The 17,923-nt window shown below is 39.3% G+C and overlaps 1 protein-coding gene across 2 annotated transcripts; it reads right to left on the bottom strand.

The window, feature by feature from the left end:
- Positions 1 to 349: 349 nt before the first annotated feature.
- ASPA (aspartoacylase) lies at positions 350 to 17,242 on the bottom strand. Of its 2 annotated transcripts, XM_004012564.5 has the most exons (6): positions 16,848 to 17,242; positions 12,916 to 13,111; positions 11,241 to 11,334; positions 8,312 to 8,419; positions 3,942 to 4,051; positions 350 to 1,185 (listed from the first exon to the last, which is right to left on the bottom strand). In XM_004012564.5, exons 1-6 carry the CDS (start codon positions 17,081 to 17,083, stop codon positions 988 to 990), a joined length of 942 nt encoding a protein of 313 aa, XP_004012613.1. In that variant the 5' UTR covers positions 17,084 to 17,242; the 3' UTR covers positions 350 to 987. The 2 variants fall into 2 exon arrangements, with proteins under 2 accessions (XP_004012613.1, XP_042111456.1); XM_042255522.1 differs by lacking the exons at positions 350 to 1,185; positions 3,942 to 4,051 and adding an exon at positions 6,043 to 7,304.
- Between the last annotated feature and the right edge of the window lie 681 nt (positions 17,243 to 17,923).

Raw genomic sequence — 17,923 nt, 5'->3', positions numbered from 1 at the left:
TTAAAAGAATGCATTTGTGAGCTAGAGACGGGTTTGGGTCACATTTCTACTAGCGTCCACTGCCGTCAGCTGTCTTTACCACCTACACCGCTGGAGCCCAGAGACTTTCTTATACATTGGTTAGGAAGAAGGACAAATGAGTTCTTTCAAAGTACGAAGGAATGGCCGAGAAGGACATGCCTTCCAAGATGGGAAAGAACATGAGCTTCTGGGGTGGGGGGCGGGCAGGCGTGTGAGTGGTCTGAAGGAGGCTCCTGGCTTCCTGGGGTCAGCGCAGGACGAGTGGGCGTACCCGAGCATGAAGCTTTGTGATGCTTTGTGTGGGTGACTCTCAGTGGACAAAGGACCATTCAGAGTTTCTTGATTTATTCATAATGTCGCCTTTACAATCAGCCCTCATTTCTCATTCACATTTCATCGTCATAAGAGCATTTTAAAATCTATAGATATCACAACTGCTGCTGATTGACTTTAATACTTTAGCATTAGTTCGAATGTGAAAAAATTTAAAATAGTGAGCCTGTGCTATTAGTTTCTAGCAGTATTTCCATATTACTTAAAAGCATACAACATTTAACTCTATGCCCAAGTTAATAGTTTTTTGTATATAGTATCTGTGCTGCGCTGTACTGAGTCGCTCAGTTGTGTCCAGCCCTGCAATCCCATGGACTGTTTCAATGTTAAAATTTGAATTCTAAGGCTGTTTACTAAGAACGTTAAACTATCAAAGTATAAGGTATACAAAGCTATAGAGAAATAAGAAATGCACTTCTTTGAATAGGCTACATACATTAAAGTATGATCTCTTTGAAAGACATTCATTAATACATTCATTCAAGAAATTTACCTGAATGTCCACTGTGTGAAAGGCACCAGGCTAGGAGCTGTGGAAATGATGATGAGTAAGGCACAATCCTGCCCTTCAGGACTTTATAAACTAGTAAAATTTTTCAAGGTACTCTCTAACAAGTGAGCTACAAGTGATTTCTAATGTAGAGAGGAGCGAATACCTTTTGCATTGAGTGTTAGTTTAGTTGTCTTTGCAAAAGCTTCTTTCTTCTCATAATACGCGGCCTCATTAACAAACACTGGGTACACGGTTTGGTCTCCACCCAATGAAATAGTCTTTCCATCAAGAGTTAAAAACACAGGATCCTCAGGGTGCAAGGGTTTCCAATCTTGATCCTTTCAGGAAACAACATACATAAATTATATTTGGTTTTTCTCCTACTTTACAAATTGTATACTGGAAAAGAACATGAGAAAGGACGTATATGCATATATCTATCTCTACGTATTCATCTATGTAACTGAATCACTTTGCTGTACACCAGAAACTAACACAACATTGTAAATCAACTATACGTAGTAGTAGCATTAGTTGCTTAGTCGTGTCTGACTCTTTGCAACCCCCATGGACTGTAGCCCACCAGGCTCCTCTGTCCATGGGATTTTCCAGGCAAGAATGCTGGAGTGGGTTGCCATCCCCTTCTCCAGAGGGTCTTCCCGACCCAGGGATCAAACCAGGTCTCCTGCATTGCAGGCAGATTCTTTACAGTATGAGCTACAGGGAAGTCCCATCAAAAAATCAACTACGTTTCAATAAAAAAATAAATTAAAAATTCTTATGTCAGGCTCTAGACAACCAAAAGGACAGCATTATCTTCTTTTAAAAGAGACAAGTTAGAGGTATGTGACTAAACTGAGACTGAGCAGTTTGTTTTGGCAGCAGTTTTAAGAGTTCCCCTTTTTATTTTTATAACTGCCACATGATCAGAGTCTGCTTTGGTATCAAGTTCACCTTGTATGCTGCTGAAGAGGTTTATAATATCAAAAACCAAAACTACGTGCACATGTTCTCAAGTGCAAATTTTATCTCTTGCTAGCTGAAGTTAAATTCCGCTCAGCAAAATTTAGGAAATATTCATTAAGAGTCTTCTGACATTCTACTGTTGGGGATAAAAAAATGAGTGACCTTGTGCCTGCATGCTAGATGGCTCTATTCTGGTGGGGATTGGTGGGAGAAGGTGGGGATGGGCTGGGAAAAGTCTGGGAAAAGCACAAGATAGGTGAATATTTCCTATACGTGTTCCCACATTATGATAATAACTGAATCATTTAAGAGGTTCACAATCTTTATCTTTCTGTCCTTTAAAACACTGCCTTCAGGCTCCTTCAAGTTTTCACCTGGATCCCACTAAGGCACAAAGCTGGATCTGCTCCACTAATCTGTATTTTGGGGCAGGCTACTTTATTAAGTCAGAGAAGGCAATGGCACCCCACTCCAGTACTCTTGCCTGGAAAATCCCATGGACGGAGGAGCCTGGTAGGCTGCAGTCCATGGGGTCACTAAGAGTCGGATGACTGAGTGACTTCACTTTCACTTTTCACTTTCATGAATTGGAGAAGGAAATGGCAACCTACTCCAGTGTTCTTGCCTGGAGAATCCCAGGGATGGGGAGTCTGGTGGGCTGCAGTCTATGGGGTCGCACAGAGTCGGATATGACTGAAGTGACTTAGCAGCAGCAGCAGCAGCAGCTTTATTAAGTTGTAAGTCTGAATGACTATCATTAGGGTCATTAAATAGCAGTCTGAACTGGACCAGTGGTTTCCCACTCTAATTACACGGGCCAATAAGATCAGATTATCCCAGAGAGGGGACCCGGCCTTGTTATTTTCTAAAAGGCGCTTGTAGGCAATGCGCCTCCAGGGTTGACTGCACCAGGCTAGACAATCCATTGGTTCTCTTCCATTTCTGAGGTCTGCTAGTGTGTGGGGAGATGGATGTTTTAGCTTTTTAGAATCTTAGCTCCTCTCTGCTTTTACCTCTGCCTCTTCCGGATTTAAACTTCCTATTCTTTCCTACGAGCCTTTTCTTCCCCTTCATTACACCATTATTGATCAAATCAGACAAAGAGCAGATAGATACTGGGGTCTTGAGGGGTCAGGGAAAAAAGGCAGAAAACATTCCAAAGGAGGAGGTTCTGATTGGTTTGCTCTCACTTTTACAGTAGTGATGACAGGGAGGTGGTAGCTCAACTGGAAAGAACCTTCGTTCTGGATCTGCCATCAGTAACTACAGGACGGTGGGAAGGATCTAATTTCTGAGCCTCCATTTTCTTACATTAAAATAGATATGATAATTCTTACCCATTGCACTTAAAGCAGGAATTTCATGTTCTCTGACCCCCATCCACATCTCATTATTCTGTTATAGCATCTGGTTATCTTCATTTCAAGACCACAGTTTAGACTTTAGTATATCTAGACTATAAGTTCCACATGAATATAAACCATATTCATTGATGTACCTCCAGAGCCAGCACAGGATTTACTCCCAAAATACTCACTCAGCGATGATCTGAATACCTTATCTAGACTAAAGTGTTTTTGAGAACATCTATTGAGGAAACTCACATATGTAAAATGCTAAATGGACTGTTAAGTGTTAGTCGCTCAGTCATGTCCGACTCTTTGCAACCCCATGGACTGTAGCCAGCCGGGCTCTGCTGTCCATGGGATTCTACAGGCAAGAATACTGGAGGTGGTAGCCATATCCTTCTCCAGGGCATCTTCCCAACCCAGGGACTGAACCAGGGTCTCCTGCGTTGCAAGCAGATTCTTTACCGTCTGAGTCACTGAGTAGGACTGTAAAGTTCTACTCAAAACTGTGAGCATGCTCAGTTGTGTCCGACTCTTTGCAAACCCATGGACTGTAGCCTGCCAGGCTTCTCTGTCCATGAGATTTCCATGGCAAGAATACTAGAGTGGGTTGCCATTTCCTCTTCCAGGGGATCTTCCCAACCCAGAGATTGAACCCACGTCTCCTCTGTCTCCTGCATTGGCAGGTAGATTCTCTGCCACTGAGCCACCTGGGAATCCCTCCACTCAAAGGTAGGGCATCATTATTTTGAATATTTAAAAGAAATAGTAACCATTACCTGAAGTTTAGGGTGGATAATAGCAGCAATTTCTCCACTTTCATTCCTGGGATAATCAACTTTCTCCATTATTTTATAGACTTCAATAGCACAGGGAGGAAATTCTTTTCCTGTGACAAAATAAATAAATAAATATAAATAGCAACTAAAAAAAACCCATTCCTGATAAAAGGGAAGTTTATATTTCAAAAAAGGAAAAACCATAAACTGAAAACAGACAGCTATAGGGAGAACACAGTATCTTTTTTGCTTTTAAAGCATTTTATTGTGCAAGTACATAAAACACAATTTCACCCAGAAGTAGGATTGCTGGGATCATATGGTAATCCTATTTTTAATTTTTTGAGGAACCTCTATGCTGTTTTCCATAGCAGCTGCACTGACTTAGATTCCCACCAGTAGTGCATAAGGGTTCCCTTTTCTCCATATCTTCAATATAACTTATTTCTTGTTTTTTGATAATAGCCATTCTAAAAGGAGTGAGCTGATATCTTATTATGGTTTTCTAATAATTTATTTTATTTTTTATTGGGGTATAGTTGCTTTTCAATGTTGTGTTTCTGCTGCACAATGAAGTGAATCAGCTATACATATACAAGTAGCCCTGGTCTCCTAGCTCTCTCTCCCACCCCACTGGCCCATCTTGCCCACTTAGGTCACCGGGGAGCACTGAGCTGAGCTCCCTGAGCTATACCGTAGGTTCCCACTAGCTATATGTTTTACGCATGGTAGTGTGCACACATCAATCCTGGTCTCCCACTCCATCCTACCCTCTTCCCCTCTCATTACGGTTTTGATTTTAATTTCCCTGGTGACTAATGATGCAGAACATTTTTTCATGTCTGTTGGCCATCTGTATGTCTTCTCTGGAAAAATGTCTATTCAGATCTTCTGCTCATTTTTAAATCAGTATTTTTTTTTTTTACTATTGAGTTGTATCAGTTCATAAATATTTTGAATATTAGTGACATCAGATATATAATTTGCAAATATTTTCTCCTGTTCAGTAGATTGTATTTTCACTCTGTTGATGGTTTTCTTTGCTGTGCAGAAGCTTTTAGTCTAACGTAGTCTCATTTATTTTTGCCTTTGTTGCTTCTAATTTTGGTGTCAGATTCAAAAAATTGCCAAGACCTATACCTATTTCAGGAAGCTCACTGCCTATGTTTTCTTCTATACATTTTATAGTTTCAGTTCTTATGTTCAAGTCTTTAATCCATTTTGAGTTATTTTTTGTGTATGGTCTTTAAAATAGTGGTCATTTCATTCGTTTGTACCTAGCTGTCCAATTTCCCCAATACCCCTTATTGAAGAGACTGCCCCTTCTCCACCATAGATTCTTTGCTTCTTTGTTGTATATTAATTGACCATATATACATGAGTTTATTTCTGGGCTCTCCACTCCATTCCATTGATCTGTGTGTGTTTTTATGTCAACATTATATGGCTTAATTACAACAGCTTTGTAATATGAAGTTGGGGGTGTCCCTGGCGGCTCAGCTGGTAAAGAATACGCCTGCAATGTGGGAGACTTGGGTTCAATCCCTGGGTTGGGAAGATCCACTGGAGAAGGGAACAGTTACCCACTTCAGTATTCTGGCCTAGATAATTCCATGGATTATATAGTTCAAGGGGGTCACAAAGAGACAGACATGACTGAGTGACTTTCACTTTCACTTTGAAGTCAGGAAGTGTGACGCCTCCAGCTTTGCTCCTCTTTCTCAAGATTCTTTGAGAATAGCTTTAGCTATTCGGGGTCTTATATTGCTCCGTAAAATTTTAGTTAAGGATGTTCACAACAACACTAAACCAAAGGACGTTCTTGAATGATTCCTACCAGCACTGGGTCCACAAGTACACAGCGGCGGGACAGAGGTGGAAAGCAGAGCTTAAAAGTCAGAGCCGGGGAGAGAGAGGCTTGGAATGAGAGTCAGGACACCTGTGCTCTAATCTCCCAGCTGTGTCAACTTAAGCAACGTGCTTAACTTCCCGATGCTCACTTTCTTTACCTGTCAGAGGAAGGTTTCACATCAGTTCATCTTGGAGGGCCCCTTCCAGCTCTGACATCCTGTGATTGTGTAACTTTTTTCATAGAGCACAATTTTAAAAATGTAATACTGTTTATTTAACTTCAAAAACATTTCAACATTCTAAACATACAAAAAAAATAACAGAACATTGCAGATCGTGTTTAGTACAGAAGGTTCTTGAACTTTCACTGGTGCAGTGGCTCTTGGCTTTGCTGACAATGAACAGCTCTACAGTTTGTTTTTTAAAAAAAAAAAACAGTTTAAAACTACCGCACTTCAACTTAGATGACTTCACCATTGTGCTCCTCTTAACTAAGTATGTTAAACATCTGGGCAGCTCTTGAACAGTGAGATATTGGGATATAGCCAGTCTGCCCATAATGGAGTGAAACTTACAATGCTGCAGCAACATTAAACAACCCAGTGCCCAGAAACTTGGAAAAGGGGTAGTTTACGTTTATACCAGGCTACCTCTGAATAAACAGGATGAACTTTCATCCAGCACAGAGCCTACAGTGTGCTATGGTTGCAATCCAAAGGAAAATCTTCCTTTCCCCTTAGTGCAGAAAGCGCAGCCAGGGTGGAATTCAGATATCCTGCCATCACTTCTGTACCAGTTTGCTTCCACTGCATAATATGTTATGCCAGAACTTTGCGGCATAAAACAACCCTCTAGTTTAGCTCATGATTCTGTGGCTTGGTGGGCAGTCCCTCTGGTCTAGGCTGGACCGGCTGATTTCTAACTGACTTGCTTATGCATTTGCGGTGAGCTGGCAGATCAGCAGGAGGTGGATGATCTAAGATGACTTTGCTGTCATATCTGGGCATTTGATGGGCCCTCAGCTGGAGCTGTGGAGAAGGCAATGGCAGCCCACTCCAGTACTCTTGCCTGGAGGATCCCAGGGACGGGGGAGCCTGGTGGGCTGCCGTCTATGGGGTCGCACAGAGTCGGACACGACTGAAGCGACTTAGCAGCAGCAGCAGCAGCAGCAGCTGGAGCTGCAGAACTATTGGCTGGGAGGCCTCAGTCTTCAGCCTCATGGGCTTGTATCGTCCAGCAGGCTAGGTGAGCTGATTCACAAGATGACAGTGCAGGTTCCTAAGAGCAGTGGGACAGCAAGCCTCAACACGCAAGTTCTTTTCAAATCTCTTCTGTGGTATAAAACATGCCACATGGCCAAGCCAGATCCAGGTGGTAGGAAAACAGACTCTATCTCTAGCTAGGACATGGAAGCAGGGAAAGGAAGAATTTGTGGCCATTTTTATAATTTACCAAATCTTCCAAGATGAAGATGGAAACATCAGATGTCATTTCTTTAAACCAGAAGGTCCACTGGGAGGAAAGAAGAAAGTGGTAGAACACAAAGGAACATGTTTTTGCTACTTAGAATCTCAGAGCTGGAATGACTCTCAAACGCTTAACTTCCACTGATGCTTGAATATTCTCTGTATCTTTCTGGCTAAGTGCTCATCTTGGTCCTGCTTGAACAGCCTCATGAAGTGTGGTCTGTTCCACTGTCGGTCAGCTTTGTTAATCAGAAATTTCTGTCCTTAGATAACATTATCCCACAGACTGTATTCTGCCCTCCAAGTCACAGAAAACTTGTCTAATTCCTTTCCAATATGACACTTCTGAAACTCTAAAATAAAATTGGCTTTAAGACTCCTTTTTGCCAGTCTAAGCGCCTTTAATTTTATCAACCAGCACGCAAATATTGTCACATACATGAGGATACATGTGAACGTATTCTGTAAACTGAACTTCTATGTGCAACCTTGGGATTATTTTTATTATGGTTTTCAAACTCTTCAACATTCTCAGTCATCTCCTTAGCTAACCTCTACAATAAGATGTTTCTCCTGAAGTATGTATTCAGAATTTATTCACAGGTCTCCCTAAGCGTTTATTCAAGGCAGAAAAGAGATTATTTTCCCAATCTAATGGGAGAAAATGGTTTTGTATTTTAATTTGCATTTCTGACTACTAGTGACATTGGACATCTTTTCATCTGTTTATTGGACATCTGTATTTCTTGGTATTTCTTTGCTTTTTAAAATGGACATTAATAGGAAAATGAGGATTTCATTTGTGAAACTATTTGGTAGCTGCTTTTCTTGAATGTGTCTACACTGGTCATTGAAGAATGGCTGAGATGATTAAATTTTTTTTAAAAAAACAACCTAATATCACAAATGTGGCACATTTGACCTAGGGCCCATTGTTATTTCAGTGTTTAGTAGTATAAGTCATGATGTGTACTCCATCTCATCTTCCTTTCCTGATTTATTTGCACACACACAAGCTAACAATGAAAGAAACAATTTCTGCCTACTACTTACCTTCATTGAAGTTGTGTATAAAATCAAGAGCATGTTTAATCATTTTTCTCATTTGATCTAGAATATCAGCTCTCAGAACCCCCTGAGGCTGGGGACCAACTTCTATACCTAGGTACAGAAGGGGAGATAGTCACATTTCATGTGTTAGAATAGAAGATTGAGCATTTTCAAACTTCAAGATCTAGAATTGCATCATTAAAAATGATTAAAAAGGCAGACCATGTAGCATAATGGAAAATATGTGAGACATAATATTGGGCAATAAATAAAGCAGAACATTTACAAGTTATATGCATAGTAAATAAAGACTGGGAGAGAACATAAGAAAATCAAAGAGTTGTGTTATAGTAGTAAGGTCTCGTGGGTCTTTTTTCTCTAAATTTCCTTCAATGTTGTCAAAATATTTAAAAATCATAATACAGTAAAAGAAGCAGACAACTTTATATTGACAAAATAGTAAGTGACCACAAACAGACACTGTCATAGACACAGCTTGTAGGAGAAAACACATCTATTTAGTAATAGAAAGCTAACCTAAACAAGCCATGGATTTAAGTCAAACAACAATCTATGTGACCCTGGAGCCATAGTCTTGCCTTTAACATAACAATCCAACCTGCCATGATAGTCAATGGTTTTAGTTTTCTGTGGAAAAAACCTGTATTCATTTCTTCTCATTGCAATAAAATTAATTCCCATACCATCAGGTCTACTTCCTGTGGCTGTCAAGCATTCTTCCATAACCCTACAAAATATTTTTCTCTAAACCACTTATCTAGTCCTTTCCCTCCTGTCCAAGTCTCCCACACTGTTATCATTACAATCATCACCTTATTCATTTATAAAACTATTTACCAATACAACATCATCCAATCCTTTCCATCAATTCATATACATTCCTTTCCACCTATCCTGTTTTCACCCACTTCTGTTATTTCCTCATTCACAAAATCTTACTGTATTCTCTTTTATCTTCATTTTGTGTTTAGCTTTTCTGGATATATGTTTGGGCATATATTTAAGAATATGGTATAACTGTGGCTAAGGTATGCATCAATGCATAAATGATTTGTAAATATGTGAAAATGTGTTTGTGGATATGTCTGTCTGCATTCTGTACAAGGTATTATTGCTTCCCTACCCAAAATTCATTGCATCTACTCCTTGCTGACACAGTCCTGATTTTGGCTGGGTTTCCAACTCAGGGGTAAACACAGAACAGTTTTGCTCAATCACAGTACTCCATCAGCCTTAGTAGTTAATTGAAGAATGCATGTATGACTCGGTTCTGAATAACTGGCCACAACAGAAGGTCCACAGGGGAGTTCCTGGGAGTCTCCTTTCTTCCATCAGATACTGCCATGTTGCACATGATGCTTGAAATTACAGTGCACATCTTGTGCCACCTAAGGTCATGTTGTTGTTGCTTAGTCGCTAAGTCATGTCCAACTCTCTTGAGACCCCAGAAAACTATGGCCTTCCAGGGGATTTCTCAGGCAAGAATACTGGAGTGGACTGTCATTTCCTTCTCCACAGGATCTTCCTCACCCAGGGACTGAACTTGTGACTCCTACATTGGCAGGTGGATTCTTTACCACTGAGCCACCAGGGATGCCCATCTAATGTCATAGAATTATTACAAAATACTGAGCTGGAGAGAGTGTCTCTCTGATCTTAAGTGTCCCCTCTGCCCATGACTGGATGATATAAAAATATTCCAAATAATATAGTAAAGTAGGGATAATATTTCTAATTATTTATAATGATCTTAATATTCCCCCACACTGAAGCGTTTGAAAGATTTGGCTCTGTTTTCAGAGGAATGGGATTTTTTTTTTTTTTTTGCTACACTACATGAAGGATCTTAATTCCCCAGCCAGGTATCAAACTCAGGCACCCTGCAGTAGAGGGGCAGAGTCTCAACCACTGAACTACCAGGGAAGTCCCTGGATCCATTTTTAAGAGCCAAATATATCAATAGATATTTGTTCTAGCTAAGAGCAACATTGCCCATAAATGTAATAAACCAAAGCCTGGAGAAATCTTATGCTTTATTTGGTGTCATTCGTCTTTATCCTTTATTTTTAAGACTTGGTTTGTTTGAAATAATTACCTACACTTGGTCATTTAGCTTGCCTCAACTGATCCTTTGATTATGTACCAAAATTATCAAAAACCAAATAACCAAGATAACTTTAAATCTACTTCTAAGTTGTGTTGCTGTTGTTCAGTTGCTAACTCATGTCCAACTCTTTGTGACCCCATGGACTGCAAGACAATAGCAATTTTAAGGATTACAGTATGGTCTGCAAACAATGATGCTAATACGTCACTCAGAAATGAGAATGGAATGTAGAAAAAAAGACACTGTCGGAGAGGGTGTATGAGAGTGCAAGCCTGTGTGCTGGAAGTTACCAGAAGGTAAAGACAAATTCACAGCTCAGTAACTGACAGGGCAAACAGGTGAATAGATAATAAACACAGGTTATCAGATACTACTGCAAAGCAGGTGCTAAGAGGGATGCTGGGAGAGAATTTTCCATGGGTCTTCTGTATTTCTGCATGTATTGCCAGCGAGATACTGACTGCCTTGGCTCTAGATTATTGTTTTAAGAATTTTGTACAGCGGATACCCTTGGAAGATAGGGGTGGTGTCTTGTTTGAGCAAAAAGCAGGTTGCTTACTACTCATTATAAAAGACTCAAATTCCCTTAGCTCAGTGCTTCTTTCTGGAATGTAGAAAGTTGGTCAATGAAAGTGAGGAAATCTGATATAGTTAGAGACAGCCTGGGGATAGTTTGCTTATTACTTGACAATAATAAGCCATAATGATAAGCAAAGTAGCTGCAAATAGTCTTTAAATTAGTTTTCTCAGAGTTTCATCTCAGACATATTTTGTTTAGCTGTGACAGTGGGGAATGTGACTTACCAACAGGATACTTGGCTATAGAACGAGTGGTTGCATATTTGAGAGAAGGATGCTCAATAAGGTAAACATAGCAGGCTAATGGAGCCAAAGACGTCTGAAAAGAATTCAAAACATGTTCTTATTATGTAAAGACCATATGCCTTGTTCTCTTTGCTTTTATGTTTAACTTCATCAACTAAGATTAGTAAGACAACTTTTTGAAACACATTCTAAACTCCAACTACATATAAAATTAGATTATATGTAACTTTCTGGATAAAATGTATGTTCAACAATTCTCCAGAACCACGAACAAAGTATATGAATCAATTCTTCTGAAAGGCTTTCGTTATTTCTGTTTTCATCACTTGTTACACTGAGTATTTAGCTTACTATGGGTCTCTTAAGGAATTCTGTTTCTACCCGTGTGGGCCAGGTCTCTCAAGATGGCAAGTAACTCCCCAACTTATCTGAATAAGTCAAGACAGGCCGCTTAGTTTTGATGGCAATGGCAGCATACAAAGGATTCAGCTCTCCCTTCAATGAGCAACAAAGATACTGCATTATGATCTCTTACCAGAACTACTATCTAGTCAATGTCACTAATTCAAGGAAACAAAAATAATAGTTAATCCTTACTATCTGCTACAGGCACTCAGCTAAACGCATTAAGAATTTTTTTTCTTATGTAAGGCTTATTATGGGCTTCCCTGGTGGCTCAGACGGCAAAGCGTCTGCCCGCAATGCGGGAGACCGGGGTTCGATTCCTGGGTCCGGAAGATCCCCTGGAGAAGGAAATGGCAATCCACTCCAGCACTCTTGCCTGGAAAATCCCATGGATGGAGGAGCCTGATAGGCTACAGTCCATGGGATCGCAAAGAGTCGGACACGACTGAGTGACTTCACTTTCACTTGCGGTAGCGGTTGTTATTATGCCAATTTTATAAAACAAGGAAAGCAAGGAAGTTGATTATCTAGTTCAAGGTTAGCAAGTGAGAAAATCAGGATTCGAACCCAGGTACTGGCTATACGGGTCACATATTTTTCATTAAATCATACTAGCTCACACTAGCGCTCTGGAAGGAAGGCTATTCGTTACATAGAGATAATCATACAGTTTATTATTTGTGTTTTGCTTGACAGTTATTTTCTAGCAGTTTTTCTTGTTATAGGCACTGGACTGCTGATTTTTTCATCTTCTAGATTTCTGAGCCTTAAGGTGATTAGCTCTATGAAGTACTGAAAGATCAGATGTATATTGGGGTATATGAATCAAATGGAGACAAAGACAGGGCTAAAGACAGTCAATCTTTTTATCATTGGTCTTTAGTCAACATTAAATGACTATCTTTTAAACTTCTTAATACTGTAATTGAGCCACTTCAACCACTTCAAAATTTTGGTATTAATTTTACTGAAAAACCTATGATTACTGTCATAGTCCTAATAAAAGATCTAAAATTTTATAGACACAGTGATTCACATGTTCTATTATGTTTTCATTATATTTATTATTTTGCTCATTTCTTCTCCTTTTCTTCTGCCTGTCGCTGCTACTTCTATTCTGGTGCTCCCTTCAGCCCCCCATTTCTCTTGGACCCTCCCTCCTCACCCGTTTCTGGTTGTTTCAACATCTATAATCAACTTAAAATTACAGGTCCTAGGCTAACTTGTAAATTAATAACATTGACATTACCTTAATATAATGAAACATCTGAATTAAAAAGTCATTCCTGGAATCTTCAAGAATAAGAGTGCACCCCATGTTAGAAGTAGTGTTGTGAAGGTCAAAAATAATGTCATAGGAATCTTCACTGTCTTTTGGACCAAATAAATGATTGATTTCTTGAGCCTTTCTCACTTCATATGGCAAATCCTCTGACTTTTTTTTGCTGTTATTAGCAGAAAGAAAAAGATTAACAATACCTGTAGCTAAGATAACATCAATATACAATGAGAACACAGTATATGAGAAACCTGGCACCAAACCTTTAATACGAACAACCTCGGAGGGAAGGGGAACTTTATTTGAAATTTTTATAAATGAAAAATTGCATTTTCCCTTCTGTTTGATTCCAAGTCATGTTGCATTGACACGCTTGCAAATAATAGTTCATTTATGTGGCTGGTCACAGGAAAGACATTTCAAACAATTTATCATTTGACTTCAACTCTGAATGAAATTCATCCATTAATTTAATCGAGAGTCCCTTAGTAGTTAAGTGCACTGGGCTATAATGAAGCTAGAGCATCGAATGCACCTATTATTTTTTTACACTCTAGCTATTTCTAGTGCACAAGAATAGTCAAACTTAGGAGCTCACATCATTTCATTAGGGATTCTTAAGTGATTCTAGGACCCACTAGTGGTCCAGGGTCAAGGTTTACAGAGAAGAGTCTGGGTACCCTGGGAAAGCAAACCATTGCAGGTATATGCATATATGCATTTTTCTAGGATGAGGGTTGATATTTTTTATTGAATTCTCAAATGAGTCTCTACCTGTTGCCCCCCACCTCCAACCTCAATGGTTAGGATACATTTTTTTCTTAATGTACATGATAATTTAAATTTATTTTTCACATGAAAGCATTCAACATTTCCCTATAATTCCATTTATTGCTATTCTCTGACTATTTTTGTTAGCATCTTCAAAAGACCTACAGTTTGCACCTGAGTAATTCTTGCCTGGAGCAATCAAGAAATTGGAGCAGCAGTTTTTCAACTATGAAGAAAAGCTGCATACTAAGGCTAGTGCAGTGGGAAGACTGGGGCTTCCCTGGTAGCTCAGCTGGTAAAGAATCTCCCTGCAATGTGGGAGACCTGGGTTTGATCTCTGGATTGGGAAGATTCTCTGGTGGAGGGCATGGCAACCCACTCCAGTATTCTTGCCTGGAGAAGCCACATGGAAAGAGGAGCCTGGAGGGCTATAGTCTGTGGGATCGTAAAGAGTCAAACACTGAGCGACTAAACACAGCACAATGGGAAGACAGAAGTCTGTGGCCTTTATGATATCACTGAGCCACTGTACCTGCCTGGACTGCCTACCTCTGGACTTGTTATTTGTGGAAAGAAACCCTTATTTGTTTAAGTCATTGTTTTCAGATTTCTATTATAAGCAACCAGATAGTTCCTAAAGGCTACATGTGTATGTATGTGTGTGCAGGCTAAGTCACTTCAGACATGTTCTTTGTGACCCTATGGACTCTAGCCCTCCAGGCGCCTCTGTCCATAGGATTCTTCAAGCAAGAATACTGGAGTGGGTTGCCATGCCCTCCTCCAGGGGATCTTTCTGACCCAGGGATCAAACCTGCATCCCTTATGTCTCCTATATTTGTAGGTGAGTTCTTTACCACTGATCCCCTGGCGGTTCAGTCAGAAGAGTCTACCTGCAATGCAGGAGACCTGGGTTCAATCCCTGGATCGGCAAGATCCCCTGGAGGAGGAAATGGCTACCCTCTCTAGTATTCTTGCCTGGAGAATTCCATGGACAGAGGAGCCTGGTGGGCTGCAGTCCATGGGGTCCCAAAGAGTCGGACACGACTGAGTGACTAACACTTTGTTTACCACTAGTGCCACCTGGGAAGCCCAAAGGCTACAAATGCACTTTAAAAGTTAATTAATGCCACAACTCCTTAAGTTCCTCCCTCCTTGCCGCAACTGACTTGCTTCTCCTTCTCCCCCATGTAGGTAAATGACACCACCAGCTACTCAGGTGCTCAGAGTCAAGAAATGATGTCCTGAAAGATAATAAACATCTATTCAGTATTTGAACAATTGAAAGATTTAGTAACCCACTAGATGTAGGGAATAAAGAATGTGGAAGGTTCTAAGATGATTTCCACAAGTGATTAGTGGGTAATGATGACATCACTGAGGTGAGGAATACAGGGAAAGCAGCAAAGTTTAGGAGAAGGAGGATGGGAGAAGGCAATTGACTAATCTATCTCATAAGTTTCCATAAACACCCTGAAAAAACACTGTCCAGCCTCTGATAAATGTTAGATATAAGAAGTAGAAAGTGAGTTTAATTTAAAAGACTACTCTTATTGAAATGCAAGCCACTGAGTGGTCATAATAAGAAAACTCAATCTAGTTCATTTCAGAGTTATTTGGCAAATTAACATGCCAACTAAAAGTTATTCTTCAACAAATCTTTAGTGGTAATGTAAGAGTTAGTTAATACATATTTTAGGTGAATAGATAAACCTTAATCGTGTTGACATAACCTCAGTCATGAATATAAGCATGTTTGAATTTAAAATTTATGTTGGCAAAAATATGGTTTGATATGTAAGCTATGCTGCTGCTGCTGCTAAGTCACTTCAGTCATGTCCGACTCTGTGCGACCCCATAGACAGCAGCCCACCAGGCTCCCTGTCCCCAGGATTCTCCAGGCAAGAATACTGGAGTGGGTTGCCATTTCCTTCTCCAGTGCATAAAAGTGAAAAGTGGAAGTGAAGTTGTTCAGTTGTGTCCAACTCTTAGCGACCCCATGGACTGCAGCCTACGAGGTTCCTCTGTCCATGGGATTTTCCAGGCAAGAGTACTGGAGTGGGGTGCCATTGTCTTCTCCTATGTAAGCTATGACTAATATATAATTGCCCCAGAGAATGTATTCCATAAAGTGAGGCAAATTTGTATAAATATAGTAGCCATCTTTTGATCTGTGATGAGATTAAAGTAACTCTTTAAACTCAAAACAGGATTTAATAGAAAATGAGTATATAAAACAGTGTTATATTAGTTGTTGCTGGGCATGACTTGTATCTTAGCTTGTCATCTGTTAGCTCATTGAGAGCAGAAACCATTTTGTACATAACTTTGTATTCCCACAGGATCTGGCACAGTGCCCCATGAAGAGTAGGTGTTTAATAATATTTTTATGTAAATGAAAGACGTGGTAAAAAGCTTAGAGGCCTAAATATCTACAGGAGTAGCTACAATGATGTAAACAAAGGCAAAAATAATAAGGACATAGAGCGTTATGATTGTATACACTATATGTAATGTATCATCAGCTATAATTTAAATTCAGAAAATTCAGGTCTCAGGGAACCACTGCTGAAGGTAGTACATGTACTCTTCAGATCACAGAGCAGTCTAATGTTTTCTGATGATGGTCATTTATTCACTCTTTCATTAAACAAACATTAGCTGAAACATTACACTTTTCTTAACTAGAACTTCATGCACTACCAAAATATAGTTGCAAAAACCACAGTAGTGAATCACCTAGAAAGCTAAAAAATATGTACCTAAGCATAGCGGTCGAATATTAATTTAATGCAAAAGATTTATTAAATCTGTTTCTTTAAAGATACGATTTAAAAATAAAAACCTTTGTTATTTGTTGTCCCAGTCTAGATAGAATATATTAAAAAAAAATCAGTTAAGAAGTGTCTGATGTTTAAAAAAGCTTATAAAAGAGTACATGAATGTCCAGTTTAGGTAATTAATTCATCACATAGTATGACTAAAAGTGAAAGTGATCTTATTCACAATAGCGATTCTATGTATGAACACGAGTATCATATGTATACACAGGTGCTTTCATACATACTACTTTTCACACACACACACAAACACACGTGTGCATGTGCACACATCAACACAAAATATAGTCTTACCCAAGATTTTCAGGGTCAAAAACTCGATTCAGGTCACAGTCAATATATCTGGTGCACTTCTTCACTGCTCTTGGGTTGGTGATAAATGGTTTTACCTCCAGCCCTGTTCTTTGAATCTCAGTGCTGTTCTCCAGCCAGTGCTTAACTAGAAATACTCCTGTTAGTTCATTCCCGTGAGTTCCTCCAAAGATAGCCACCTTTTTTATAGGGTCTTCAGCAACGTGACAAGAAGTCATTTTTGTCAAGTAGGTTTATCTGATTTCGGCAATTCAGAAGAGAGGAGATCAAAGAAAACTTAATTTCTTAAGCAAAGTTTAGAAACTTAAATCTAAATGAGACTTGAACCTAAGTGCAAAGTTCAGACTTCTCCTGAGTGGAGTATATTTTAATTTTCTGTTACAAGTTCTGAGCTCTGTTTATTATAGGGATACTCCCTTCTTTAGCCCTGCCCTTTACCATATTTGGGTTAAAATATGCCGAGATCAACTAGAGATGCAGCTGTTTACTTTAACTTCTGACTCCCTCAAATGGTTGGTAGATCTCAATGCAATAATAAGTTAGCATCTCACACTTAAGCGAAACTTCTGCTTTCTCTTTAGCCAGAATGTTTTCTAACAGTGTTTTCACGATTATTCGTGGTAGTAAAAATAGATTACACTTTTCTTATCCTCAAAAATATAAAATAAAAGACTGGCCCATAGTATGCATCTTATTATTCAATATTTATATTTCTGCTTAAAACCATTTCTTCTCTGAAATGAGTTCAGGCCCTATTTATCTTCTGGGGGCATCTGAATTTTAGCTCTATAAACAGCCAACGGCAGATCCTCAGAGAACTCCTCTGGAACCACTATCCTTTCTTTTTCTTTATTTTCAGTACATTAAATTTATTCATTAAAAAATCCTCAAAAATGTACACTTTTTCGTTTTTAACATAGTAAAACACAAAACTCTCAATTGAACTGACATTTATAATTCAAAATCAAATTAGCAGAATATTAAATACTCGAGAATCTTTTAAAAATATAAAGTTACATGCAATTTTGTAGAACTGACATAAAAGAATGGATCAAAAA

This window comes from Ovis aries, chromosome 11 (assembly GCF_016772045.2).
Source record: "Ovis aries strain OAR_USU_Benz2616 breed Rambouillet chromosome 11, ARS-UI_Ramb_v3.0, whole genome shotgun sequence".
Taxonomy (NCBI): domain Eukaryota; kingdom Metazoa; phylum Chordata; class Mammalia; order Artiodactyla; family Bovidae; genus Ovis; species Ovis aries.
This window is presented reverse-complemented; position numbering and strand designations above follow the sequence as displayed.

Bases quoted from the DNA above. Each gene is read 5' to 3' on its own strand.
- ASPA (XM_004012564.5), bottom strand. From the start codon at position 17,083: ATGACTTCTTGTCACGTTGCTGAAGACCCTATAAAAAAGGTGGCTATC. The intron at 11,335-12,915 runs GTAATGTCAATG...AATTCTTTTCAG, and splicing joins AGATGTTTCATTATATTAAG to ACGTCTTTGGCTCCATTAGC. The intron at 4,052-8,311 runs GTAAGTAGTAGG...ATTTTGTCACAG, and splicing joins TATACACAACTTCAATGAAG to GAAAAGAATTTCCTCCCTGT.